This window comes from Calonectris borealis, chromosome 6 (assembly GCF_964195595.1).
Source record: "Calonectris borealis chromosome 6, bCalBor7.hap1.2, whole genome shotgun sequence".
Taxonomy (NCBI): Eukaryota; Metazoa; Chordata; class Aves; order Procellariiformes; family Procellariidae; genus Calonectris; species Calonectris borealis.
Genome location: NC_134317.1, coordinates 23,889,344 through 23,908,543, shown reverse-complemented (window position 1 = coordinate 23,908,543; position 19,200 = coordinate 23,889,344). Strand labels below are relative to the sequence as shown.

The window sequence follows — 19,200 nt, the reverse complement described above, 5'->3', positions numbered from 1 at the left end:
TCATTCTTCTCAGCAACCCCAATAACTTATTTGGCTTTTGATCCCCAGCCCTCTGCATCTTCCTACAACTGACACTGCTGTAACACACAAGCACCCACAGCTCCTCCTTTAAAGGTTTTCTAAAAAAGGCTAATTGTTTGTAAAGTCAATGCCCTGTGTTCAGTTTGGTCTGTTTTTAAAATCTGATCAGCTTAAAAAAAATCCAGCCAAACAGAGGCAAGATAAATTAGCAATAGCCCCCAGCACACACTGTGATTCAGCTGGGAGACTACAGCAAAACTGCAGATCAAATTGCTGTTTGGTCTTTGTCTTTCTTCTCTTCATTCCTTCCTGTTTTATCAGACAGGAATATAAATCTTAATCATTTGGGGTAAAAGGCTCTGAATCTAATTCAGTAAAACACAATGCTGCAGAATCTGGCAAAGATGTCACACTGATGCTTTTGTCATAATGCATTTATTCCCAGCTTTATTCTGAGACATTACCAACAGTCATCCTTCAGAACCTGTTTATTTTCAAAATAGAGTTCAAAGATTAAACATACACAAGGCAGTCAGCAGTATTTTTAAGACAACACCAAACTAGGAATATCTCTAAGAGGAACTTTTATTACTGTATACCTCGGTTGTAACATTGGGTAGGTAACAGTGCCAAATAAAAATTAAATTCAGAATCTGTTCATAACTGAGGGTAAAGACCTCTTTCCGATAGATTCTAAACAGGCTGCATTTTCTGTTTATTTTGAAGGAGACTTACTAAGGCTTTGTGTGACTTTTAAGTACAATACTTATTAGGGTATTTGTTACAAACAAGTTGAGGCAAGACCAAAACAGTTCATTACACTTACCTCTGCAATTCATAGTGTGACATTTTTACCTTAAAAAAAAAGTCTTCTTCAGTCTCTTTGTGATTGTTGAATAGCCAGAAAATTCATAAATAATTTGTACAGAAAGCAGACCAGCCACCACTCAGAATGTACTGGATGGGTAATCCTGTCAGAACTCTGTATTGTAAATTGTATTGTCCCATTTCAATGGCATGATCAGCAGCAGCTAGCATATTTTACCACCTCAGTGGAACAGAACTAACAGTAACAGAGAAATCTGCTCTGGTCAAACTCTTTAAAACAGGTATATTGTAAATAGTTGAATATGATTTTCAAACTAGCCATTTCAGTATTAAATACTGTCCGTACTCAGTTTGTTATGTATTGTAACACTGCCCTCTTGTGACATAATACAGTTTTGCAAGCAGTCTGAAAGGATTTTTCCAAACCAAGATGAAAGCAAGGCTTTATCTATGAGATCCTAAATATGTGTGTTTGTCTTTATTAAAACATTTAAATCAGTATATGGAATGCTTCCTCTTATCATAATAGCAAATAATAGGTAATGTTAATATTTCTGTTTATATGAACTCTCAACTTGGTCCTAATCAGCATTACCAACAGTTTCTGTGAGAAATCACAGGTGTCTGCATGAGTAAGCTAACGTGCAGCAAGAATGTGTATGAATTAATACTTCACTAGCTACACTGAAGTCTTGATCCGTTAGGGCATTTAGATATAATTTCTAGTGCAAGACATGTAACTACATGCCCCTGTAGGAGCAAAGGCCATTAAGACATTCTTAGTAAGCACCAAGTGCACAATAACTTACTGCACTTTTAATGGGAGAAAGCTACCAAACACCAAAGGTGACTGCATAAAGAGTTAGCACATGGTAGCTGCTACACAATGCATTTATTTCCAGGTTGATGAAATTTAAGTTCCCCGGATAGACAGATAAACACCTAGTAAAAGTGGGACTAATATATTTCTAATCAAGAGAATTGATTAGAAGGCATTAGGAGGCTGTAGGCATCATCATATGATCATAGGATAATTCAAGCTGCATGAAAACTCAGGAGGTCATCAAGTACAACCTCCTGCTCATCTTAAGTATTAAAAGATTATTAGTCGTGTCTAAAGACTTTTTAACCAATAGGAACCTAAATACAAAGTTAGCTTCTCTCTTCCCAGAAAAGATGGCATAGTCCTTCTGTACTTTCACATGAGACTACAAACTTCTAAACTTGTAAACTCAGGTAAACTTCTGTATCTCTTCTGCTGTGCTGAAAGTTTCTTGTTAGCATTAGTGCCACTTATGGTATAATAGTAACAGCAATTAATCATTACTATGACTTTGCAAAGGAAGCTTTGGCTCCTGGGTGCGGTTATTGGAAAATGTGCTCCAGGGTAGTTTACAAGTATTCCTACATCTAAAGCACTGGTCACCCATTCCTAGCTGGGAGCACAGGCCTGGCAACTGAGTCTGTCAGGGCTGCCCACCTATGGAGCTACGCTATTTCCTCCATCATCTGGGTTTGTAGTGAGCACAGCAGGCAGGGAGTGCTAGCAAGTACTTCAAGCTTAAAAATAACTAGCACCATGCCAACAAGGAAATACAGGCAAGACTGGAACAGGGCACCCAGGAGCTAAAGGCAGGACAAGGAGCAGGAGATCTTGGAGGATGGACAAGGAGGAACATGGTATAAACACCAAGCTGGAGCAAAACTAGAGAAAATATTGGACCCAAATACTATTTAGGAGTCCCCAACCACCAAACTTATCCAGCATTGGTATGTAAATGCATGCGCTGCTGTCCTTTTGGCAGTGAAGCTGTATTCTATGGCAACTACGCAGTGGTAAGAATTCAGTTCATTGTTCCTGTGAGAAGGAAACGCGAGGTTAAGAAATTACTGCAGAATATAATTTCTGGAACTGGAACTACATGAATTGTAGTTCTGTAGTTTCCTATTGGCAGGAAAATGCAGTGAACCTGAATAAGCAGAAAAAAATATTTACATTAGATTTCTTAAAAGGCTGAAGTGTTCCATCCTCCATCTAATGGAACAAATCAACGCTCCAAACAGATTCTTAATTTAACTTCCACATCCAGAACACTTTCGTGGATATATTTCTTTCTGATTCAGCATTGCTTCTTAACAACAGTGTAGTGCCATCTTTTGGCAAACACCGGAAAATACTCCTGATTGCATTATGAGACCTGCACAGAAAAGGGTCTCGTAAGAGCCCAGTACTGTTCCAAATTGTGACAATACCAATGACAGCTAGGCCATGCTGAGAATTACTCAAATTAGGCTAATTATACTCTCAATCAGTCTCTACTTAGTATAGTGAAGAGGTTGCTAAAAATAATGTTATGAAAGAAGTTCCTTTTGTATCTATCATTTTACTGTAAGAAGTAGAAAGACCCAGTGCTCACACACTGCCCTGACTTGCATTCTAACCCAATTTCACTGGTGATGCAGTGCTCAACAAAGTGAAAAATCCAATTTCTGTCAGTTTTCTATGAGCAAGAAACCTTCCCCAATCAGCCAAACTTTGGGCAAGGAATACACCACCACAACGCCCTCACGCATGCTATATTCAGTCAAGGTGGGAAAAAGGGGTAGTGTTATACTTCAGGTTTTGGGTAGCTATACCACTCATGTGAAGGCACAACACGTCACATGTCAGAGGTACAACCCCATGATGGGACATGGGGGCTACATGATGGGACAATCTCAATGGATCTCAAATATGGGAGCAGGGAATGGGACATGATGCTTTCCCAGAAGACTCAGCTCATAGCAGGAAGTGCATGACTTGTCAGCATGACTTCAGACAACAGAGATGGGAGACTCTCTCCAGGAGAAATATCTCATCCTTTTTTTTGTATTTACTCTAAATTCCCAATTTTGTAAATCCAGGAGTGCCAAGATACTGAGAAATCGCTTGCAATTTGGGGGGAATTTTACTTGTTCTTCTATTTCTTAACACTGAATAGGTATTACCTCCAGACTTCTGCTCTAACACGGCAGCAGTTCCAATACTCTGCTATGACTATAATATTTTCCCATTCTTGCAGTGGAGACTGCAGCATGCTGTTATCAGACTGCACTGTTGGTGGGTTTGGTTTGAACTTTCTGAACAAGGACTGAATTAAAATATTTCCAGGGAATGAATTAACAACTCTTAGATCTTTAGCTTAACTTCATATGGCACTATTAGAAAAGACAGAGGAGTCTTGTTTCATATTAAAATGTAGACCCCTTTTCAGAGCATTACATTTCAGTTTTCTTGAAATCAATGGCATGATTTGCCTCCATAGATGAAGGACAACTGAGACTAAAGGAAACTCATCTTGTGATAAGACAAAATACCTGTATGATATATGTTGTTGTTATCTACCTCAGCGTAAGTCATACCCTTTCTTTATACTACTGACTGGATGGTTTAAATGAAAAATCTATTTTACCTGGTGGTTGCTTGTATCAGAAACCTTCACATCCAGTGATCCTGTCAGAACAGCATACCAGTTCGTCCCAATATCACCCTGACGGAATACTGGAAAGATGAAATCTTGTAAATAAGAGCTATCTCTTTAAGTTTAGCAACATTAACAAACATATTCCCTCATATTACTCTACTACTGTAGTCACTGCTGGCACTATAGAATTTGCCATATCAGGCTACTTACGTACTATTACAATAATATTTCCAATGATACTGGAAAGCACATATTTTAGTAAACTGGTCGATACACTACAAAAACAATGAAAGCACATAGAATTGCTTCACTCTTCTCCCCAGTTTGCTTCTCTTTTACTGCTATCTTAGATAATAAACAAAACAAACAAACAAACAAACAAACAAAAAAAAAGACTTTCTGAACAATGTCCCTTTGAAATTCAGAGTCTTCCAACACAGACACATCTCCCACTGACTTCAGTAAGAGTTCTGGCTGAGAAGCAACTGCAGGACTTTGATGTTCAGGTGTTCCAACTGTGTGATTACAGAGCATCAGAATTCCTATTACTCTAAGCAAACCCCAGTGCTGTGTGCCTAAAGCATTCCAGATTTACCTGAGACTCTATCAAACAGCACAGTTCTCCATCAGCTATTCCCCTGGTACAGCTCTGGGAACTCAAACATTCCCATCCCAGGACCACTACTTATTTCCATCTCAGCTTCATAGACCAAGCACAGCTGTCCACCTTCATCTGGCACACAGGCTGCCAGAGCAAGCACAGAGCTGTTGCACCCCACAGCAGTATGCAGCTCTGCAAATCTGTCTTGTGTTATCCAGAGTGACTGCAAACCACACGCTATTAGTGATATGGTTAGGTGATACACTTTTGCCCTGACATGACAGAGCACCTACAAAAGAGATCAATAATACATTTACAGGGGAAGAATGAGGCTTAAGTGCAATGACTTGCTTCTAACCTTTCAACAAAACAGTGGCAGAGTCCTAAATCCAATAATGCGTGCCTTGTTACCATAGATTCACTACACACTGTATTTGTAGAGCAAGCAGCACTTCAGTCCTGCCTTCCCCCATGACTATGACTGTAAACATTTTTATGGCCATTCCACTGATTGTGCTTTTTCATCAATCTCCTAGAGACAACCCCAGCCTAACCCCCAATTTTATCTACATAAGATAGATCATCATACGAAGCTCTCTCACATGTGATTCCTTTTTCCAGATTTTCATAATATCCACAGAGACATATCTGCTGGAGGAGGTTTGGATGAAATTTCTCAAAAGCTTTCACTTCTTTCAGTCGTGTGAATATTATATCTACATCTTCACTGGAACGTTCCAAAGGTCTGCAAGAAAATAAAGGACAAAATTCTCAAGGGCTTTATCAGAGAAACATCCCCACCTGCATGCACCAAACTTACAGATGTTTGCATTAAACGTCACGTTATAATATAAACCAATTAAAATGCATTTCACAGGTACATAATGAAACCCTTCCAAAACATCCTAACAATCGTCCGTTATCAACATAAGTAAGATTATTTCAACACAGGCAGTGTCCAGAAGCCCTATTTAGCACCAAAGTCATGCTGTAGCAATTAGTGTAGAAGTACATATGACAATACAGTCCTTATCCTAAGGAGCTTAGAATGACATATAGTTTTAAGTTTGTAAGGGAACACGAATAAACAGCTGTCCAAACATACAAGAGGTCTGTGGAATCGGTGCTCAAAATAGAAGTTCTCTACCTGGCTAAAAGAAAAGCTTTAGATATCAGCAGTAACGCCTATATCTGCATCTCTCTTCCCCACTTTACTGTGTACAAACTAATGTGAGTGTTCTGTTTTCTTCTCACTTGCAAGCAAGAAAGACGACTTTAATAAGTACATTCTCTTTCATGCCTTTCCTGTCTCTTAATGTTGGACAAATTAAATACGCAAGCAAGGATCCTAACTCTTCAATGGTAAGAGTAAAGAGTTTTAATCCAAATATTTAAAATATTTAAAATCTATGACAATAACACCTTTAAAAAAACAAGATTTCAAGAAAAATAAAATTCTACAACTCCCTCCAACAAAGTAGCATGTGGACCAGCAGTTCAGCAAGTTCAGAAAACTACTACATATTTATGAAACTAAAGTGAATTAGCTGCATAACATACATTTTAAATGTGGTTATCAAACATTACGAATCAGCAGGTAAGCCAACCACTAACCGATAGCATTAGAAAGAATCCTTCATAACAGACTAAATGCCTACCACTACACACAGAAAGAAACATATAACGTTCCTAGGAGATCATGCTGGATCACATGCAGAAATAAGTTATGTATAAAGGGGTACCAGATAGACAACTGTCTGCGATCATTAGACCTATCACTCACTCAAATGCTGCTAATTAATTTTACTGACAAAAATCTTTTACCCAGTGGATAAGCTTCTAAATGAACAGAAGACAGGTAGCTTACAATGAACCAAGACTAAGTTCACAAATATGTATCTTTAGCATCTTATCATTACACCCGCAGTGTAAGCACTCCTTCCAACAGGATTTTTTTTTAAAAGATTCCTCTTAGGAATCAAAGACTTAAGGGATCCAAACCTTTGTCTCAGGGAAGCCCGGATCCTACTCATATTGGATCTTTGTCTCTCATCTTTCGTATTAAATTAAGTCTAGGAGGGATTAAATCTCTATCCTCATTTATACTCCAACTTACCCTTATTAACTACAGATGAGAATAATAACTCTCTGGTGTATATAGTTGCTTCTACATCACAATGACATCCTCTTATCACTTCAAACCACAACCAACTGCAACAGCTCCCTTTTGAAATATTTCAAGTAAGATTTTCATCCATTCCTTTTTTTCAACTGTGCACTAGCTGACAGGTACTAATAAGCATTAACTGTTGTCAAAATCCTTTTAAGAAGATTAGGAGGCGCAGCCTGCAAACAGATTTAAAAACCATTTGTACAAGATCCCTACCCAAACTACACTAGCACTTGGAACACTAACTCCCTAAATTTATGGAATCTCAAAATTAACAGCAAAACCCGACAAGGAAAAAAAAAGATCATTCTCAGAATATCCCCTTGTGTCCTCAATGTTTAGGAGTAAGGAGTTAACTAACACTAGGTGTCCCAAGCTGAGGTGGTTCTTAGTCCTTACTAGGACATGGAATTTTGCCTGTGTAAAAACTCCAGATTGCAGTGTAACAGTAATAGTAGTAGCACTCAAACTCATTTCTATTAAGTGTTTATAATCTATAACAATTAGACTGGTTTCAAAAGGATAGTTTTACTTAGTGAGAGAGCATAATGAGAATAATAAAATACCATAGTGTCAATTAACAGCTTTTGCACATGCCTGCAAAACTCAGGCAAAGTTTGACCACTTTCTACAAAGTATCTTTTAATAAAATTATCACCATTGTAACTGTCGTCATCACCATTAAATTAACATCAATGAATCCATTTATGATGCCAAATTTTGTTTTCTATTTTCTAAGTACAAGCTGCCTAGCATGGAACAACAACAGTACAGGACAACATAAATTTACCTCCTCATTGCAGCTATCTTACTAAATTGCTGTAAACTTGGCTTTTTTAAAGCATAGTTTGGAATAATATTTAAACAGCTAATATTATAATATATTCCTCAGAACATTAATGATTAAACATATTAATTAGAAAAGTACTACTGATGACAGATGGAGAATTATTCAAGCTTTAATGTCACTGTAGTCACACTGATAGGAGGCACTGGTATTAATCCAGAAAAGAACCATTCCCAAAAGCAGGGAGATGGGCTGCAAAAGTCAACCCCAAGGAGGTGAATCTCTCTGCACCCCCTACATGGCTCCAAAAGCCTCTGGAAAGACTTTTCCAGAGATCGTATCGGAGCACCTGAAGTCACTCCTCTGTGATCACCACTGCTGTTCACCCGAGAGCAATCCCATTGAACTTAGACCCCCTCTGCTAAACTACTGCTGGTGAGGATGTCCTTCTGTTCTGTTCTGTCTGTGACATTGATGCTGGTATGCCACTGGTGTCCCCTCACTGTTGATGTTGCAGTTATAACTCGATATCTGTGAGCATAAGAAGTTAAAAAATGTGTTTCAGTGAGACTTCAACTACCACTGGATTTTCTACTAAAGCTTCTGTCCTTTCCTAAGTGTACTCCTGTTTCTGAAAGCTCTAGCCCAATGTATGGAATAGGACCATAGACGAATCTAAAAGTGTGGACAACTCTCCTAAATGAATTAAAATTCTTCAGCTCTCAACAGTTTGGTAGAGGTATCAGCTAGAGTAGAAGCGTTCTAAGGCAAGGCTATCTTTTCTGTAGAAAATCTACGACTATCCAGTGAAGCACCCACCGTCTATGCTGCCTCACCCAATTTAAAATAAATTTTAAGTAAAACAAACTGTGGAAGTGTTACATTTGTCTCCATCTTTCTTGCTTAAAAAAACAGCTTCTTACTCCTTTTTCCCAAGTTTTCAGCATCTTTGTGGGGCAGCTGCTGCTATATCTCCATTTCCCTTGTCTCCAGGGTACAAGCCCAGAAAGAGCTTTAGCAGCTGCTGCAGTAACCACACTTCACTAACTGGCCCAGCAACCATAACTGAGTAGGTATCATGCCATTACCATAGCAAAACCATGCGGGAGGAATGACTGATTTGGAAATGAAAACTTCACGCTTAGTATCTCTTACCATGAAGGATAATGCATGGCTGACACTCCTACACACCCCCCCCTCCGATCTTCAATATAATATGATTGTCCCTAAATTTGTATCTCAACAGGGTACTGCGCTGACATCCCATTTCACTGTGGCCAACGTGAGATGGGCATTTCCAGTGTTGCAAAGCAGGGCTACAAAATGATTAGGAAATGATGAAAAGCAAGAGTATTTAATTTATTTTCACTATCCTACAAGCCTTTCTGCTTTGTTTGACCACTGAACGCTTTATCCAGCTCCTTATTTATATTACTGATTTGCCTCTTCAGAGCATAGTAAGTCTTATCTGGCAGTAATGTTTTCACACAAGACGTCATCTATCTTCTCCTTCTGCTTCTTCAATATAACATCACAGGCTATATATACAAGCAACAGCATCAATGCTAGTTATACATCTCTATTCAATTATGTCAATAAAGATTCTTTAAAGGATGTTTTACCCCTGATTTATTTGGTTGTGAAGATTTCAGGCATGAATTTTATCGAGATAAAACAATATACTTGACAGTGTCCGCTTGACTATCTGTAAAAGGAGATTATAAAAAAACTTGCCAGAAGTGTATCTTCAAAAGGCTATTTCATATTTTTAAGTGCAAACTACTCAAGCCCAAAGTTTAAATACAAACAGAGGATAATCGCTACAATTCTTCACATATACAATTCGGGCAAGTATTTCTGTTCATGTGTAGCATATATAGCTTTATAAAAGAAACTAATTCTGCTGGTGTTAAGATTAAATATTTGAATGTTTATGTATGCTGTGAAAGACTTGTTAACCTAGAAGAAAGGAACAAGTTGGAGTGTTTTGTTTTGTTTTTATCAAGTTTATCTAACTATAAACCTATTACTTTCTCTTCTCCCATATGATATGTCCTTTTTTTAGGTTCTTCCTCATAATTGGTTTGACACTTGAAAAAGAAAAAACAGAAGAAATGTAGTTTTACCTTCTTTGCCAAGATGCCTCTAGAATTTTAAAATGTTTATTTCTATAACATCTGTTCAAAAATCTGAACCCTGCTCTAACTGAATGACAACACTGTGATCCATTTCCCTCCCTTGCTCTTTTTAAGTCTTTAAAAGGGCAATATTGCATTTCAGACAATGCAATGAACAGCCCATGAAGGATGAGCAGATACGATGTCTTTCTTCCACTGGCGAGGCTTTTTGTAGAAAACAGTATCACGCTACATAACAGACAAATAAAACTGTTCATCTCTGGGTTAAAACTGAAACATCTATTCAAAGATGGAAAGGCAAACTCTATGAGCTGGAAGGTACCAGTAACCACTACCATGGACCATTTGGTGAATTTTAATAGTATTTTAAAGTATATTCTGCTCTGAAATATGAGCAAGGAGAGAACAGCAAGGAATGCCATTGAAACCAGACCACTCCTCTATGCTACCTTTACTTTCTTCTACCCTTTCCTGACATGCAGAAAAGCAAAGCAGTAGGATGCAGAAAAATACTAGTACCAAGATACCATTTTCCCTTAGTGAGATCAGGACAACACTGAAGCACCTCTCTCCTCCAGGGAATGCTGTAAGGCTCTTTGACTTTTAATTTCTCTTTGAGAAAGGAAAGTTTAAGAGAGGGATACCAGTGACCTATCAAAGCACTTTAGACCTGTGGTAAGAGATTTAAGTGCTAGATATAAATGAAGTTACTTTTAATCTGAAGTAATGTCCAGATAGGGGTTTACTTCCATGGGGACAGAAGGCAATCAACCCTCCCCAAGAGGCACTTTGCACTTGTTACAGTAGAATTACCAAATCCATGTTTTCAACATTCACATTTCAGCTCCTCTTTCCCTTGTCACAGGAAAAGCCTCATTATGAGGCTTTCAAACAATAATCAAATTACAGTTCTTTTCTTTTGATTTCCATTTTATGAGACTCTGAGATTCCGGTTTTCACACGTCCTGTAACGCACAGGAAATAAAATTTTATTTGAACCCTGTTCCCTAGGATTCTTATACATACAAATCATTCCAGAGTTTAAAAAAAAAAAAGCAACACAAGTTGCTGATGCTTAGTTTCCAACAAATTACTACTGTCACCTATACTCAGAATCCCTGTGACAATCTCTCATGTTCTGCTATGCAAGGCAAAAGAAATGCTGTAGATAATCCTGATCTATGCAAGTACTGATTGACCGGTCAGTTAAATGCAGACCGACTGGCTGTCAGCTGCAGTCAGACAGAACTTGTTGAGTTCTGTCTTCCTCAGTGACAGCCAAAAGACTGCAAATATGGGGGACTCTCCTTTACCTACACAATCATCTCATTATTATATTACTCAATTGTATTTGTGCCTTCAAGTCAGTTTGGCCAATGCACTGAAAAATTATTGGAGGATTAGACAGAGCAATTAAGTGTGCTTCATTTCTTTACATACCCTGCTCTACAAATTATGCATCCTTCCAATAGGTCAATTTTTAGATCTGTATAAACAGTGGAATGGTAAAAGATGTAGTTATTAAGTAATGACATTCATAAAGATTTATCTCAAGTTAAAAATATACTACCTGACCAATACAGCTATTATAGGAAACAAAACATAAAAACAATTTTTTCACCTTCATATGCTTTTTAAAAAGACAAAATACTTCAAGAGAAAAAATAAAATTGCAAGGAAATGTTCTCCTTTCATTTATGAAAATTTTTATGTATCGTGCATGCTTTGCAACCAAGGTGTGAATCTTATTGAATAAGATTCACCAACTTTCATAAACGTGAACTGGTGCTCAGGACAGTTAAAATTCCATTTGACAGAAGTAGATCTGGATGAAATTACATTAACCAGCACTGTAGGTTCATAATAGAGATTAAAAGCACTTTAATATGAAGACAGACTCTGAGATACATTGCAAATGAAATTTCTAATTGAACAATATGCACAAGTCATGATATCCTTTGATTCAAACTCTGGCCACTGCCATCCACCAATATACTATGCTAAATGCATCTTTACCCCTTTAGGATCTGCATTGTTACAGCTAATGAAAATTTAAAACTTACAGCAGCTATGAAATAACTTCTACAGATTTACATTGACATACATTCTGACAACTGCTGAATTCAAAGATTAAGTGGAAAATCAGTTCAGGAAACATTCATTGAGGATACTGATAAAGCAGCAGGAGCAGTAAGTGATCATGCCAAATATAGAGCAGAAAATACTAACAGAACAAAGGCAGTATCATAACAATGATGAGCTTGTTAAATGCAGCAAATTGTAAGATGCAGACAAAAACAGATGTCACACTGGATAAGAAAAATATTTGTATTTGAAAAATATCTGGTGGCCACCTCACTTTGAGGGCATGATTTCCATTAGCTGCTTTGTTGGGTTTTTATTCCTTTGCTGGAATACAAGTTTTTGTTATAAAAGAAACTTAATCTGCTTGGAATACAGGATTTTAGAGATCAAATCCTAACAACATCAAATCCTAACAATAACTCACGCAACGACAGTTTAGACAAGTTTCCAGTTTCATCTGGTAAAAGAGAAAACGTACAGTGGCACAAGTACCACACCAATCATGCAGCCACTTCACAAGACTCCTAACTAAATTTAAATATATCATATCATAGTAGGCATATGCATACACTAGTTTGCTCTGGTGGCCCATGACAATGTTTATACACAGGAATGCTAGGACAATCACTTTTTCTCCTCTTAATACCTGTCCATAGAACAAGTGTGTAACTTACTGCAACCACATGTAACAAATGGAAGCTGATACGAGAAATGCCTAAGCCTGTGAGCAGAGAATAAAATAGCTTGAATTTGTTTAAAATACAACTCTTGCTCTCACTATGAGTTATTTTGAATTCATATATTCAATAAAATGCACAGACCTACAAGCTTATGGCAAGCTATATTAACAATTATTTTGGTATCTCTGAGGAGATACAGAAAGAAAAAGGGCTTTTTTATTATTCATTAAAGACTGCACCTTTGCACTGGACTAGAAAATGAGTTGCATGATGCGGAAAGATAAATTTGTTATTATTCATCACTGCCAGAAGATTGCACCTTTGCATGAATGCTAGAAAGCACTGTGGTGGTGCATTCGCGACAAGCACTTAGGCTATGTCTATACTGCTCTGTCTCCAAGTTTCCACATCACAGTGCCTGCTGCTGATATACCCCCACGCAGACGTGATCCAAGCACACACCAGCTTAGCCATGTACTACATACAGAGAGAAAACACCAAGCACACAAGCCAGCAGGAGCTGCAGTATATGTCCATGATTTTGTTCAGATCCAAATTATGTGAAAAATGGTGGTGTTGTTTCTAGGATTTGTTACAAAAGCAAGGGTAGACATTTAAAATATATAGAAGTCAGTGTATGTTTTACCAATCCCATAAAACTATATTTTAAAAGTAAACAAAATAGCATCGTAAAGCAATTCTAAAATATTCACAATATTGCCTGATTATAAATCTATATCCCATTGCCTTTGACATAATTATAGGTTATGGGGGATGACAAGCATTTTCCATATTTCTTTTACAATTCTTTCAGAATATGAATTCTTCATTCTAGCCTATCTGTATACTCACAAGAGACCTGTTGACTACTAAGCATATACAAAAAACTTACATCTCAAATATATGTTGCAATGAACTAAAAAACAAATCCTGATTCAAATATGTTGCTGTTACATAGCCTCAGCCTGAATTTACACTCAAGTCTATGGGCGCTTGGCTTACAGTAGGGATCTGAGATATTATCCTTAATGTGTGATTTTAGTTTTATTAGATGTAAATGATGCAAGTCAAAAGTCTAACAAGGATGACAAGGATATAAAAGCTCAGTATGTACAATATGTCCTCAAAACGCCCATTCATATTTAAATAATTTATAAATAGCTGAGCAAAGATCATAACATTCTTAGCACAACAGGCTAGCAAAGTTACATGGCTTTGCTCTGTGATCTGCTCCTCCAGTCTGCTAAGGCACTGAAGATTATATTTAATACAGAGAAAAACACAAGATGCCATAGGCAGGTATGAAATCCTGGGATCTCTGACTGTTGTGAATGCTGTACATCATTAGAAAGTTTGTATCTAAATCCAATTAAAACACTTATCTGAATTAATAACTGTAATCAGTTATTAGAGAAATAATAGTTATGTAAAAAACACTTTGTCTACCATTCAGTAAAGATATGTCAACATGGAAATTTCCTTAGCCTTTGGTTAGATAGCCTTTGGTGTAAAAGAAACCATTAGAGTAAAGAAGACATTGTTCCTAGGCTAATTATATACACTTGCAGAAATCAGCAACCTTCTTTTAATTATGCGCAGATCGGACATACAGAAAAATGCTAAGATGACAGGCATGCTTCAGCTCCCTAGGAAATCAGTGGTAAGGCAACTATTTACTTCAAAAATAAAAAGACTAGTTTCCTTAACACAAAAATTATTTACGTCTCCAGGTACAACCAGGATGTACAGTTGCTCACTGCTGATTACCTCTCTCTCCTGCAAAAATAAAATACTCTTGATAAAGCATAGTGTTCTGACCTTTTCTGTTCCTCCTTTTCCTTACCTTTGCACTTGTGACTTTATATATAAATACTGTCCTGTGTATTTGATTTTTAAGTGCTGATCTTTGGCTTTTGTGGTTAGTAACCACACATGGAAGCTGCATGGTCGAAGTACTGGTGGCCTTAGCCCACAGTACCCTACACAGTAACGGCATTTCTCCTGCAACATTTTGGTGGTTCTCCATTTTCATATGTGCTCTCATTTTAGATATTAGTAGTTCTAGTTTGATATGTCACTTGGGGAAAAATATAAAGAACATATACAAAATACATCATTTCTGTACATTATGTATTTTGTTATTTCCATTTAGAGTTTAATTGTCTTTTTTTAAAGAACGAAGTTGGATAATCCATATTACATGCCATTTTAATTGTCTTTGCTGAGGCTCATCTAAAATTCTAAAGCATATCAGTTTTAGAACTGCCTTCCTCCTGAAAATATAAATATATTCATTAACTAAAACATATTAAAACTATCTTTATTATTTAATAAAAACACATGGTATCCTAAAGAGAATTAATTCATTAAATGATCCTATATTTACAGAATCCACACCTAGGTTAGAAAATGCTATAAGATTTTTTAAAAGGCTTAAAATACATAGAAATTACATAATAATTAAAATGAGTACACTGATAGATCATCTATAGAAAAGAAATACACTCTAGAAATGCAAGTGTGTAAATTAATTTAAAATGCTTTATCTAATAGTACTTAGATTCCTATAGTACTTTTCTAACATAGCTTTAACTGTATTTTTTAAATGGAAAAACAGAACAAAACACGTTAGTGTATTTCCTATGATCACAAAGCAAAGCATGGCAGAAACCAGGAAAAAACCTACAATCTCTCATGTTTTGGGTTGTCCTACATTGTCCTGGTTTTGGCTGGGATGGAGTTGATTTTCTTCCTATTAACTGGTACAGTGCTGTGTTTTGGATGTAGTGTGAGAATAATGTTGATGACACGCTGATGTTTTGGTTGTTGCTAGGTAGTGTTTGCGCTAGTCAAGGACTTTTCATCTTCCCATGCCCTGCCAGATGTGCAGGGGGCTGGGAGGGAACGTGGCCAGGGCGGCTGGCCCAGCTGGCCAATGGGCTATTCCATACCATATGACGTCATGCTCAGCATATAAGGCTGGGTGAAGAAGAAGGAGGGGGGGGCGTTCGGAGTGATGGCGTGTGTCTTCCCAACTAACCGTTACGCGTGATGGAGCCCTGCTTTCCTGGTGATGGCTGAACACTTGCCTGCCGATGGGAAGTGGTGAATGAATTCCTTGTTTTGCTTTGCTTGCGTGCGCGGCTTTTGCTTTCCCTGTTAAACTGTCTTTATCTCAACCCACGAGTTTTTCTCACTTTTACCCTTCTGATTCTCTCCCCCATCCCACCCGGTGGGGGGGGTGAGCGAGCGGCTGCGTGGTATTTGGCTGCTGCCAGGTTAAACCACGACATACATCCAGATTGCCTTCTGGAAAAGAAGGATCATAATACATAATCTTTCAGGGCACCTGGAACTGATTCTTTCCACTCAACAAACTGGTGCTACTAGCTTCTTCACATCCACTCAATGTCAGTTTATGGAGCGGACAATCAGGCCCTCTGCTTCACTTCGGTTTTTATATGGCTAGGTTACCATCACCAGTTCCGTCTGTATTTACACTTAGAGTACTTTCAACACTTATACGCATTATTTAACCTCTAAGAGGTTAGTCTTCTTTTAAGTAACGCGTTACAGAAGGGGATCAGTATTTGTGGTAGGTGTCTAGACCAAAAGTTTCATTAGCTTCTTACAGTTTGCTGCCTGGACTGTTAAGGAAAACCTAATTAGAGGTGCAGTCCTACAACACTAGGAGGTTACCTGGAAATGGTAGAAATGATGAGACAAGGAAGGTTTGTTCTATGTGCACAAAGGGTTCTCCCCACAGTGCAGCCCCAAATGGCATCAACCGTCAAAAGCTGCATAATGATGCTCAGTAAACCGCTATACGCCATGTAAGTGAATTCTCTCTGATAGCTTTATTTGAACCGTATAGCGTATTTACCACCTAAATTTTTGTTAACCATTTCCCTAGACTACAGGAGACATCGTGAGCGTTCAGAAATTGAATGACTTCACTTCTGAACTAATTCAGCGTAAGTGTTGAAGGTAGGAATACAGCAAAGGACGTTCAAACCACCCACCGTGCAACTCAACACTGCAAGACTCACTTTCTGCTGCAACACCCAGGGAAAGCACTCCAAAGAATTTCTTTTTAAAAATAAATAATTTGCCTGTATTTTTAGAGGTGAGCACACCACCTGTGAGCACGCGTTAGCCAGCTGTAACTCCCACCCACTCGGTGCTGACCGCCCGCCTGTACCTGACCTGCAGCAAACGCTGCCGCCAGCTTGGGGGACAACCGCAGGCCCCCAGGATGCCGCAGCGGGGAGAAGAGGCTGTCGCCGCCGAGGGAAGCCTCCGTCAGCCTCTTTCGGGGCGGATATTTTTTTCCCCTCCTCTGGCTAACAGTCCGGCACCTGCTTGCGCCACGGAGCGCTCTGAAGCGAGGGTCTGTCCTTTCCCGCCCCATCTGTGAGGTGGCTGGGCTGGGGGCTGTGAGGTGAAGGGGGGGGCGGTGTGCTGAGGTGAGGCGCGGGGCGGTGAGGCGAGGCGGGAGGCGGTGTGCTGAGGTGAGGAGAGGCGGGGGGCGGTGGCGTGCTGAGGTGAGGCGAGGCGGGCGGTGGTGTGCTGAGGTGAGGCGAGGTGGGGGGCGATGGTGTGCTGAGATGAGGCGAGGCGGGGGGCGGTGTGCAGAAGAGAGGCGGAGGGCGGACTGGGGCGCGAACGCCGCGGGCAGCGGGTCTGCCATGGCCGGCACGGCGGGTCCCCGCCCGGCAGCCCCAGGCCCCCGGTGCCCTCTCCCCACCCTGGAGCTCCCCCTCCTCCACCACGTGCAGCATTTTCCGGGCAGCAGAGCCCGGCGGAGAGCAGCTGTCCCAGTAGGGACAGCCCGTCCCCTCCACTGCCAGGAGCGTTTCGAGCCTTCCTCCTGCCCCGCCGCCCCGGCTCTGCTTCCTCCGGGCATTTTGCTTCCCACCTGCACGCTTCTTATGTAAGGCAGGATCTGATGGGGAGCGGGGGGGGGTGTCAGCGCATACACACACACACACATGCATACATACATACATAGACGCACGCACGCATGCCGGGGGGCAGGTTACACGCACACAGCATCCCTCCGCAGCCGCTCCTGTGAAGATGCCGATACCTTTTATCCAGGCAAGCGATCCATTCGCCGGAGGATGAGGAATGGGAAGCGTGAGCGGCGACCATGTTGGACAGGGATCAGGTCGCCGCACACCCGGCTGGCGGCGGCTCCCCCCGCCCGCCCGCCGGTCGGTCCGTCCTCCCTCCCTCCCTCCCTCCGCGCACGGCGCGATGGGCTCGCCCAGGCCCCCGCGGCAGCCCGCCCTGCCCGCCGCAGGCAGCGGTGCGTGGGGGTGCGGGTCTGCCTGGCGGCCGCCCGCCTCGGCGGCCCTCCCGCCTCGGCCCGCGGCTGGGCTGTGACCTAGCGCCGCCTCGGCCGCCCGGAGCACCCGCCGGCCCGGCCCTGCCGCTCCGCAGCCGGCAGGTAGCGGCCCGGGGAGGGGGCGGAAAGGAGTTACTCCCCTCCTGGAAGGTGGTGTGGTTCTCCCCCGGCTTTCGTGAGCTCCTCGTGAGTTCCCCGGCACACTTGAGCCCGGCTTACTGGTCCCCTTGCTTCACCAGAGATGTCCTTGACTGGGTTTGAGGTGGGAGGGAGATACAAGCTTTTTAATTATAATAAGCAGCTCAGGAGTATTTTAGCAGCTCTCCAGAGCCCTGTGTGTCTGTCGCCCCAAGAGTAAACCCACGATAGCTGAGTGGAAGGAAGGTGCAGCCCATATTTAAGAAATTTTTCTGCAGCTTTCCTCTGGCCTGCTGTCTGTCCTATCAATCTCCCATGAAATTGTCCTAAAGGCTCTCGTTTATTTTAGGTGAAAAATGAGCCGGGCAATACAGCCTGTGAATAAGATTTAACAATCAGAAGGAACCCAACACACAGCATGAGAAAGGTGAGTCTAGTATACAATGAACACCACATCCTTCTGTTGTGATAGTGTGGCCTGGAAGATGCAGGTTTTTTAAGGATGCTGATGCATACATGATTAAAAAAGTGATGAGCAGGGGAAGGAATGCAGAGCAGCAGGTCTCCCCGTTTTGCAAAGTTCTATGTGAAATATTTTCTACAAAGTATTTCGGGATCTAGATCATATCTTCCCAAGTAATCTGTGTATAATCATAAGCTTCAGCTTACAGTCAACACAACCTGCCTTGAGTAGCGTGGGAGAAGGGTAGGAAGCTACACAAATCTCAGCAGGGTGTTTGGGGTTACATGTAGATGATAGCAAAGTAAAACTCAAACTGTGCCTTCCTTCAGGCTTATAACTCCTCTCTGCTTTACAGTGTGGACACAAGTGATTAATTCAGATGCTGATAATATGCCAGTACGTTTTACAGTCCTCCATGGGCTATCTTCTGTGCCCTCTGTTCTAATCTCTTTTGCTGTACCAAGTGTAATTTTCC

The 19,200-nt window shown here is 40.4% G+C and overlaps 1 protein-coding gene across 1 annotated transcript in view; it reads right to left on the bottom strand.

Annotated features, from left to right (window-relative positions):
- Positions 1 to 18,016, bottom strand: part of RAPGEF4 (Rap guanine nucleotide exchange factor 4) — a 159,389-nt gene extending 141,373 nt beyond the window's left edge. Inside the window, exons 1-3 of the mRNA XM_075153951.1 lie at positions 17,864 to 18,016; positions 5,517 to 5,659; positions 4,302 to 4,390 (exon numbers count right to left, since the gene is read on the bottom strand). Of these exons, the coding sequence (XP_075010052.1) occupies positions 4,302 to 4,390; positions 5,517 to 5,659; positions 17,864 to 17,928 (297 nt within the window). The 5' untranslated portion in view covers positions 17,929 to 18,016. The remainder of the gene's footprint in view (positions 1 to 4,301; positions 4,391 to 5,516; positions 5,660 to 17,863) is intronic.
- Between the last annotated feature and the right edge of the window lie 1,184 nt (positions 18,017 to 19,200).